The sequence below is a fragment of the Triticum dicoccoides genome, chromosome 3B (genome assembly GCF_002162155.2).
Source record: "Triticum dicoccoides isolate Atlit2015 ecotype Zavitan chromosome 3B, WEW_v2.0, whole genome shotgun sequence".
Taxonomy (NCBI): domain Eukaryota; kingdom Viridiplantae; phylum Streptophyta; class Magnoliopsida; order Poales; family Poaceae; genus Triticum; species Triticum dicoccoides.
In genome coordinates this window covers 439,741,404-439,752,046 of record NC_041385.1, presented here as the reverse complement: position 1 = coordinate 439,752,046, position 10,643 = coordinate 439,741,404, and the positions used below count along the sequence as shown (strand labels likewise).

Below are 10,643 nucleotides of genomic sequence, written 5' to 3'. Positions count from 1 at the left end.
TGGTCTTCCAGATCGGACGATGGCGTCACTGTCAAGTCATGCCTGACCGACAGGTGCTATGCTTTGTCATGCTTGATCGGCAGGTGCTACGCACGACAGATCTTCCAGAGACTTCAAGCTGTGTCGGCTGGTGGTACTTGGCGGCATGGTGTTGAGGTGTACCGGCGGGGATCGTGACGTGCTCAGTAGTTCGCTCGCAGGATGGTGGCGCCGTCGGGCGTCGTGGTGGCGTTGACGGCAGATAGACCGGGCAAGGATGATGCGCCAGTACAGATCTGAAGATGGAATGGTGGCAGTTGGCTGCGGCGGCATCTGAGAGCGCGCCGGACCGGTGTGTGACCATACCCGGCAAGTGGCTTGGTTGGGGCCTCAGGTTTTAGATGTTAGGCTTGTATGCGAGGTCTGTGGTATTAGGTCCGGACTATCAGCATTCCTTCATCAGCTGGATAGAAGTAGCGACAGTTGCCGCATAGACGGTGACTTCAGACTTATTGTTGTATTTTTTTAAGGTATTTGGTGAATAATTAATAAACTGGCCGCATGCATCATCCAGATGCAGAAGCCGGGGCGATCCTTCTTTAAAAGAAAGTTACAACACTTATTTTGAGACAAAGTATGATATAAAACGTCTTATATTATATTGTGAGACGAAGAATCCGCATCGGGCAAGACAAACTACTATACTGTTTAGTTGACTATTTTATTTCTTCCATTCAGTTAACAGGCCAATGCAAGTACGGGAACAAAGTGAGCAATCAACAACTCCAGCAAGAATGCAACAGCGGCGGGTGCGCGTACGGCCCATGCAACACCCCATCGGCGATGACGTTGTAGGCCTTCTCAGTCATGTGGATGCCGTCCCAATTGGCGCAGTTAGCCGGGGAACCCATAATAGCGGAGTGCTTGTCACATGTCCCGACGTGGTACCGGCCACCGCCGCCACAGCATGCCACCAGAGGATCACCGATACCTGCATGCCCAAACGCAAAACGATCGAGCAATGAGCGCGGCGCATGGACCAAATACATATGTAGTCCGCTTTAATTAGGAGAAGAAATGCGACCGAGCGTCGGTTACTGACCAAATCTGTGTGGGTTCTTGAAGATTTCCATGGCGGCGCCGAAGTAGTCGGCGTAGATGAGCTTCACCCATGGATGCCGCGCCCTGAGCCTGTTGACCTCGTTGGACAGCGCTGTGTTGTGCCTCATGGAGAAGTCGTTGTACCACCTGAGGCAGCCGAACTGGTCGTAGTCTGCACGGTTGCCCGTCTGGTGGTCGTTCAGGTACTTGGGCACGCACCCGATGGGGAAGTTCCCCGGGATCATGATCGTCTTCGCGCCGAGGTCGATGAGCTCCTGCATGCATACGATGACAAATGAAACCACGCACGAATACGATACATGGATGTATGCATGATTTGTTTGTACAGGCTAATTGATGGCGTGTAAGCACCTGAGCAATACTGATGATGCGGTTGACTACGTCTGGGATGAACTGGTAGGCTGTTTCACGAGTATTATTATTGTTGAGTAACCAGAAGTTGTAGTCGTTGCCACCGATCTCGCCCAATATGATGAGAGACTCTCCCAGGAGTCTCCTTGCACCTGGCACATCGTAGCCCAATTAATAAAGCAGTACGTATCATGTACTCCCTCCATTCCTAAATAATTGTCTTTCTAGAGATTTCAATAAGTGACTATATACGGAGCAAAATGAGTGAATCTACACTCTAAAACATGTCTACATACATCCGTATGTTGTAGTCCATTTGAGATGGCTAGAAAGACAATTATTTGGAAACGGAGGGAGTAGTACTAGTAGTTTTTTTTTCAGAAAGAAGGTTATCCCCCGGCCTCTACAAGTACTAGTAGCTTAACTAAAAACTGATACGGGTTTAGCATGGTTAGTTTGATTACCGGGCCCTGGTGCTATCCGTTGTAATACTTCTTGGACGCTGATAACTGCCACACGTGTGGCATATACGACATGCACCCACACACCGTATGTGGTGTGAGTAGGAGGCAGCCCACACGGGCTGTGTGGGCGGACATTAGAATTGCTCATACGTGTGGACGCGGCTACTTCGTGCCACACGTCCAACAAATACTACTCATCTTCACCCCGTGCGTGTGGCACGAAACAAAAATGCCCACACGTCCTGACACAGCTACTTTTGGTACCCCGCGGGATGACGATTTAGTTGCCATCCTGGTTGGCAGATGTAGTTATTTGGGATGGCAAGTGTAGTTGTAAAAGCATGGCAACTCTATCTGTTTTGGTTAACTATAGTTGACATGTCTAATTTATGGTAGTTGTCGCGTGTAATCAAACCGTAGTTGCCGTGTGTGATTAACTACTTGCCATATATGGTCAAAACAGTAGTTACCATGTGTGTTTACCTAGTTGTCACGTGTGGTCCAACCATAGTTGCCATGTATTGTTAATCACAGTGTCCATGTATGTTTATCTGGTTGCCACGTACGCGCAACTGCAGTTGCCGTGTAGCAAAGAATCATAGTTGCCATGTGTGTGTACCGAGTTGCCACGTTCACGTAACTGCAGTTGCCGTGTAGCAAAGAATCACAGTTGCTATGTGTGTGTACCGAGTTGCCACGTTCGCGTAACTGCAGTTGCCGTGTAGTAAAGAATCACAGTTACCATGTGTGTGTACCGAGTTGCCACGTTCGCATAAGTGCAGTTGCCATCCACAAGCTAGGAGTGTCGTGTGGGCGAAAAGCAATTCGCCCACACACATGACTTAGGTGGTGGCTGTGTGGGCGAAAAGCAGTTCGCCCACACAACGCAGCTGGCAAACAGCGTGGTGCGAACGTGTGGGCAAAATCTCCAACGCCCACACACCAGCCCCGTCCTACGTGGCACACCTAATCCACCTTTTCGTGTCAATATTCGTGCAAAAGACAATGAACGGCGATCCGGACGTGTGGGCGAGTTGGGTAACGCCCACACGTGTGGGCGTTAGTGTTTTCGTACTTCTTTGAACCAGCCCATCTGCATGCCCAGGTTGGCAGACCCGGGAATACCAATACCCCATCTTTTGAAGTACTCCGGGGGAAGCGCCGTGGCAGCAAACACTGCGAAGTTGGCACCGAATGTGCATTGTCCCGATCTCTGCTCGGGCAAGCTTGGCTGTACCAGCGGCAGACCCAGCGCTTGCGCTGCAACACGTACGGACACAGTTGTCAGCACAGCCGGACACTATTGTGAGCACAAAGAGGTAGCTAGATCCATGTGCTGTGCACTGCACTCACCGTAGAAATCAAGGAGGACGCGCCCGTCACAGACGCGGCCTGTGGGGTGGTGGAAGAAGGTCATCCCATATGGGAACTCCTTCAACGCGTTTGGAGCGCTGCCGGTCGAATACGCGAAGTTGCCGGTGTCGATGATGGAGTCGCCGAAGGCGAAGATGCGCTTGTAGCAACTAGCAGATGCCCCGGGAGCGCTGAGCAGCAGGACGACCGCGACGAGGAGGATGCACGAGGAGATGGAACGGTGTGCTTGACGCTCCGAGGCCATCGAAACACTGCTGTTGCTACAGCGTTTGCAGGCTGACACGTACAGTGACTGGTTTGTGATCTCATTTGCCCTCCTTTTTATAGCATCTTCAGGCCGAATTCTACTAGCAGGGGTAAATACGATGGCAGTGAGTACAGAGACATCCTCAAGATACATTTCTTGCATTTCTCTTCTTTTTTTTTTGTGTATCTAAAGGATAGATTTATATCCTTTATATAATTTTTTGAGATTTATATCCTCTCTATATAAAGTTTGACGAATAATTTCTTCGCGGCGCCGGCCCATAATCTTAATAATGCGGTACAATAATCCAAGATGCTCCCTCCGTCTAATAATATGATATCTTATCTCTACTTCTAGTATAGCAGTTGGTGAATAGTCTTCCGGGTTTTTTCGCTGGTTTTATTTCGTCTATCCTCCCACCTCCGTCAAATCGCTGGTTTTTTTTCGTCTATAGTCCCACCTCCGTTAGCTCACGACCCTCCCGCGAAAAAAAAACATGCCAAAGAAAACCCCACGACCTCCCCTCCCCTGATTTTTTGTCCAAAAGGACCCCCTGCCGAGATGAATTGACAAAAAAAACTACCTCTAGATCATTTTGACAAAAAGGACCCCCTCAGCGGTGGCGGCAGGCGCGGCAGGCGACACGTGGCACCTGCCGCCACGCCAGGAGGCGGCTGGCCCGGCCGCCACCGCAGGAGGCGGCCACGCCAGCCGAACGGAATCTCCACTGTGCGTCGCGCCGCGACGGAACGGGGCGGGCCAGGTGGGCCCGGCCGCCACCGGGCGAGGCGGCCAACCCTGGCGCGGTCGCTGCCTGGGCGACAGGCCCTGATGCGAGCGGGCCCCGCCGGTGGGCCTCGCCGCCACTGGCTGAGGCGGCCACCCCTGCCGACAGCAGCTGGTGCACGCTGACTGTGCACGGAAGGCGAGGTCCTGGCACTGATTCCCACGCGCGAAAACTGGCGGGGCGGGAATCACTCTGACTCGTTGTGTTGTTTTTGCTGATTCCGACGCGCGGCAAACGACGAATTTCACGAGCGAAAATCACTCTGGCTTGTTGCTTTGCTTTTGCTCCTTGCATGCTGTTGCTGATGATGTTGATTTTCACGCGTGGGAATCCGAGGCTGCCGACACTACAGGGATCCTCTCCCTTTTATATGCCATGCTTCAGCTCCGTGCGCAAGCACTCTGTAACCTCGTTCCTCTCCTTTGCTCTCTAAGTCTCTAAGTACAGAGAGAAAAGAAAGCTCAGTAAGCACTTTCACTCGTGATTTAGGGCGATTTAGAGTTGGATTTTGAGGATGATAAAGTTGAAGAAAAGATAGATTAAGGTAAGATCTATCCATTTTTGTTGGTTTCATTCGCATGCATGATGTTTTTATTCTATTTGATTAGTTCCTAAGTGTGTATTCTATATTGCTTTAGGCATTATTTCAGCACTTGGAGGAGTCATTTGGAGTTTCTGTAGTAGGCATAGCCGTGCAAAGTGAACTACGAAGTTGAAGATCAAGGTATGAGCTTTGCAATACATTTATTTATTTATGCATGCAGGGTGGTAATTAGTTCGTCCTTTAGCTCGTTATTAGCTATGTGACGGTAGTGCTTAGAGGTTAGAAATAATTTCAGACGAGAGATGTAGCATTTAAACTATTTTTTGAAATAGTAGGTTGAAGATGTTGCATCAATGTTAGGTGCGTCCATTAGTATTGACATGCGGGAAATCTTAATACGGTAATTAAGAAAAAATTGTACTGTAATTGTTTATTGCATGTGGTCTGTTATTTCATGTGGTATGTTATTTTATGTGGTATGTTTATTAATAAGTCTATAGTTAGGAAACCGTAGGTCTACTTTCACTGGTGGAAAAAGGGCCTTTGGTCGCGGTTCGCAACTGCCATTAGTCGTGGTTGCGCAACCGCGACCGAACGGGCGCGACTAAAGGCCCCACCCTTTAGTCGCGGTTGCTTAAGAACCGCGACTAAAGGCCCGTCCACGTGGGCGCCAGGTGGCCGTCGGGGCGGAGGACCTTTAGTCACGGTTCTTCTGGCCAACCGCGACTAAAGGCCGCCGCAGGTTTAGGGTTTTAGCCCCCCCCTTAAACCTGTTTTCTGTTTAATTTGTATTGTTTTATTTCTTTTGTGCTTTATTTTAATTTTGAAGGAGTTTCACATATTCTACGGTACTACATACATGCATATGAATGTACAATTTCGAACAAATTTGAAATTAGAACCAAAAAGAATTCAAGAGGAATATACAATATATATTCAATATCATCGGATGACCATATACAATTTTGAACAAGTTTCCATACATAATTTAATGCATATAAAGTTCTACGTCCTCGTAATGGTGTTCTCCTTTAGGATGAAGGACTTCCCTCCTGAACCATCCAGCTAGTTCCTCTTGAAGTGGTCAGAAGCGAGCTTCTGGACTAAGCATCATCCGGAGGTTATTCCTCTAAGCATTGGTATCACTCGGAACCCGCTCAGAGGTGTATCTCCGGATCATCTCACAGACATAGTATGCACATAGATTGGTCCCCGCTGGCTGAATATCCTCGCCATTCTTAGCCTTTGCCCTTTTGAATTCTAGCTCTTTTTTGAATTCACCGACCTTTGTATCTACGAACCGTCTCCAAACCCTACGAGGCAAAGAAAATTAAATGAACAAGAGAGTTATTAGTTACTTGATATTAGGAAATGAACGAAATAGGCCGATCGATATAGAGCGCAAATGAATGAAAATAATTACTTCTGCAGCATTCTTCTCATGTCGACCCAAAGCTTTGGATCCTTATTCAGAGAGTCGTGGACGAGACATTCTGAGGTGTCAACTTTAATTACTAGCAGAATCCAGTGGAACCTGCGGACACGATACATGCACAGTACGTCATGCATAACTCATCGATTAGCCGACCACATACCATGCATGGAGTAAACAAAAGAGAATGTGCTCAAGACAGAAACACTCACCCAAAATGGTAAGGAAATAGAATATCACTTTTGAGTTCCTGCTTTGTAAGAAACTGCCACAGGTCTGCCTCCATGTCGGCGGGGTGATGCTCCAACACATATCCATTAACGATGTGTGGGTCAATGAACCAAACATCATGGATGTTCCTTACTCTGCATTCCTTAATCTTCATTCTGCATGTATAATAGCGGACACAACAATATAGTTAGGACATATATATAGTGCAGGCAATATGAACGAGATGGGGTAGAAATAAATCACTTACAGAATGTAGCAACTGATGATAGATTTGTCGAGCTCGCGCAGATTGAAAAGCTGGAACAATTCACTCAGATGAATTTGTACATAGTAATGTTTGAAGTGATGCTCATATCTAACTTCCGCATAAATATATTCTTTGGCGTTTTTATTTTTTATGTAACCCTTGTACCATTTCAGCAGACCTTTCATTTGTGGAGGTAGATCCTGTTCCTGTGCAGGCTCGACGAGAGGCCCATTCTTCACATATGTAATTACTACCTCCTTCACTGGCGCCTCATCAAGGCCTAACAGTTCACGAAGAGTAATACCTAAGTTGGCCGCTTGTTCTCTGGCACTCGTTACAGTCAATCCATGTGCTGCCGCAGCTGCTATGATATCGGGGTCATCCGGACCGGCGGCTTTCACTATAAGCGGGGCAATCGATTGTTTACTTTGTTCCCCGAGATGGGCAACTCGTTTCCCGCTTTTTTTACTTTTTAATTCCGTTTTCTCGGCCTCCTCCAAGGCTTTGTTCTCCTGGTTCTCCGCCCGCTCTTTCTTCTCCTTCAACATGAGTGCCTGCCTACGAAGTTCACGTGCATAGTCGTCAGGCAGATTCTTCGCGGCTTGGGACGGTGTGCTCAAAAATGACTTAGCCCACTTCTTTTGCTCATCAGAAAATACTGGCTTGGGCTCGGGCTCTCTTTTCTTCTTGCAGTCCGCCTTCCATTTCTCATGATCAGCAGCCGCGGCCGCGGCAGTTTCCTCGGCACTACGTTCCCAAGGCCTTGTGGGGAGAGGCTTCAATGATGGCTCCGATACCTTTGTGGTCTTAGGTACATAAGGGTCCGGGTTAATAATCCAGGACTGCTTCTGCTTCTTTGCCGGAGGTGGATTGGGGGGCGGCGTCTGATCACCCGCCGGACGAGGACTGGGGGGCGGCGTCTGATCACCCGCCGGACGTTGTGGACTGGGGGGCGTCGGCTGACGTGACGGAGGTGTAGGTGAACCGCCACCACCGTAGGGGGGTGGACTTGTTGTCCTTGGCGCCTCGCCTGGAAACTTGATAAACTTCTTTTGCCATAGAATGAAATGGCGCTTGACATCTCCAAGTCTTTTCTCCCCTTCAGGTGTAGCAATGTCAATCTCCAGGTCCTCAAACCCTTGGACTATGTCCTCCACCGTGACACGAGCATAGCCATCTTGAATGGGGGTGTTGTGGTGGAGTGCTCCAGGTAAACATGGTAAAGCACTGCCGATGGCTACCTTCATGGACATGTTCCCGATAGGATAATATAGATGACATTCTTTCATCTCCTTTATATCGTCCACGGGGTAGCGAGGAGGCTCCGGTGCAGTAATTTCGACCACCAGAGGCTCCGGTGCAGTAATTTCGATCGTCGGTGCATCTGCACCAGCCGGTGGGGCCTCCGTGGAAGCCACACTGCTTCTCCGCTGCTGGCTTCTGAGATCCGCTGGATGATCTTCATGCTGCGCCCGAGCTGCATCTCGTTCGGCTACTAGTACACTCACGGTTTTCTTCATCACATCCATTTCCGATGCCAACCGCGCCACAACATCTGCTTCCTGATCCATCTTTCTCTTCCGGCTTCTGTAACCGTACGGGTCATCGTTCTGGGGGAACCCTATTTTCCACGGAATGTGCCCCATGCCTCGTACACGTCCTCCGTGTTCAGGATTCCCGAGGGCTTTTGTCAGCGCGTCGTTCTCTCTGTTGAACTTGATCTTCCCCTCTTGAGCATGCCTCATTGCGTCAATAAGGGCTTGGGTGGGTTTAATTATTTTGCCCCGGTAAACACAGTCCCCTGTCTCCGGGTTCAGCGTTCCCCCATGCCCGTACCACCAGCTTTTGGCCCTTGGGTCCCATCCCTCCGTACCTGGACGGATTCCTCGCGCCCTCAGCTCGTTCTCCATCTTCTCCCACCTAGGCTCCCAAAGGCGATACCCTCCTGGCCCCATAATATGATTGTACTCCTTCTTAGCCGCATTTTCCTTATTTTTTTCGATATTTGAATGAACTGCTCCGATTTCTTTTGCTTCACAAATTCTGGCCAATCATGTTTCAGTTTCTCATATTGTCCTTTGAAATCCGGAGTCTTGTTCTGCTTGACAAAGTCATGGGCTAGATTTTGCTTGAATTTCCGGAATGCGTCGGCCATCTTATGAAGAGCGAACTGTTTGACTAGCCTCCTCCTCTCCTTGTTTTCCTCAATCTTGTTACCCTCCTCATCGAATTTGTTGTATTCCGGAGGTAGAACGAAATGTTCCATAAGCTTCTTGAAGCAATCTTTTTTTGTTCTCTTATCGACAAAAGTGAAACCAGCAATTCGTGCCTTCTTTGGCTTATTCCACTCCTGGACGGTGATCGAGACGTTGTCTCTAACAACGGCTCCACATTGGTTGACAAACTTGGTGGCGTTCTTGCGGGGCTCCAGCGGCCTGCCGGTTGCACTGTCGACAACCTCGATGGTGCATGTTTCTCCTTGTTTCATCGTCTTGGTTGCGCCACGCTTTGACGATGTACTCGATTGTTTCGACGATCCGGCCGAGGGCTAAAATAAGAAAGAGAGTCGCGCGCGTTAGTACACACATATTTATTCAAATCAGTTAGTTTGTATCACCAGAGGCTTAATGTATATATATACCTCGGCGCCGGAGGTGGTTGCTACTTCCATTTGAAGATCGTCGTTTATCGACGTTTGTTCGGCATCATCTTGCTGACGGCGCCCTTCATCTTCACCGTCAAGGTTCAGATAAGAAGAGATATCATCTTCTTCTTGTCCGGTCGGCACATATAGAATATCGCCGTTTATGATGCCGAACATATGTGCTTCACCGTCCGGATCATAGTTGTCCATAATCGGGTCAGCTCTATCGTCCGCCATTATGTCAGTCCTGAAAACATGTAGTAAAAACAAATTAATTAAGTGAAGAAGGGGGGCGGTGGCGGTGGCGAAAGGGCGGTGGCAAAAGGAGGGGGCGAGGAAGGGGTGGGAGAGGGTGTCGCGGTAGAGCGCGAGAGCAGTCTTATGGTTTCAGACCATGAGCTGCAGTCATTTGCTAGAGAACTTGAGTCATTTGCTAGAGAACTTGAGTGTGACGCCCGGATACATTAACCTCTGCTAATGGTACCACATCACCACGATTACTGTGGTTAATCTCGTGATGATTCAAGTCCCTTTCGAATTTAAAAATTCAAAATCAAGTTAAAAAATTAAAAATTTCAAACATAAAAACTAAAATGTTCAAAGCGTGGCAAATAATCCCTTGATAATTGTCACGTTGAAAACCACATTTGTAAAGTATTTAAATGCGCTTTGGTGAATAAAACCGTGCCTTAAACAATAAATTAAATGCATTTTATAATTTATAAAATCTTAAACTTTTTTAATTAGGCATGAAACCTTTTGTGGTCGCGGTTGGGGAGGCAACCCGCGACTAAAGGGTGACCTTTAGTCGCGGTTGGGGAGGAGACCCGCGACTAAAGGGCTTTTTTGGCGGGGTTTTGTTCCCGCGCGCAACGACCTTTAGTCGCGGTTGGGCAGGCCAACCGCGACTAAAGGTATTCTTAAAATACTTTTTCTTTTTCAAAATGTTAAAAATACAAATAATATATCGAAAAATTCAGAAAAATAAAACTAATTCAATTCAATATGTTAAAAACACAAATATTATATCAAAAAATTCAGAAAAATAAAACTAATTCAATTCAAAATTCTAAAAATACAAATAATATATCAAAAAATTAAGAAAAATAAAACTAATTCAATTCAAAATGTTAAAAATACAAATAATATATCAAAAAATTCAGAAAAATAAAACTAATTCAATTCAATATGTTAAAAACACAAATAATATATCAAAAAATT

At 47.5% G+C, this 10,643-nt stretch overlaps 1 protein-coding gene across 1 annotated transcript; it reads right to left on the bottom strand.

The window, feature by feature from the left end:
* Positions 1 to 755: 755 nt before the first annotated feature.
* Positions 756 to 3,534, bottom strand: LOC119279567 (GDSL esterase/lipase At1g28600-like). The gene is made up of 7 exons (XM_037560768.1): positions 3,270 to 3,534; positions 2,992 to 3,176; positions 2,816 to 2,882; positions 1,917 to 1,961; positions 1,453 to 1,604; positions 1,082 to 1,355; positions 756 to 970 (listed from the first exon to the last, which is right to left on the bottom strand). Exons 1-7 carry the CDS (start codon positions 3,532 to 3,534, stop codon positions 756 to 758), a joined length of 1,203 nt encoding a protein of 400 aa, XP_037416665.1.
* Positions 3,535 to 10,643: the final 7,109 nt, after the last annotated feature.

Bases quoted from the DNA above. Each gene is read 5' to 3' on its own strand.
- LOC119279567 (XM_037560768.1), bottom strand. From the start codon at position 3,534: ATGGCCTCGGAGCGTCAAGCACACCGTTCCATCTCCTCGTGCATCCTC. The intron at 2,883-2,991 runs GTACGAAAACAC...AAGGTGGATTAG, and splicing joins AGATGGGCTGGTTCAAAGAA to GTGTGCCACGTAGGACGGGG. The intron at 1,356-1,452 runs GTGCTTACACGC...GTATGCATGCAG, and splicing joins GCATCATCAGTATTGCTCAG to GAGCTCATCGACCTCGGCGC.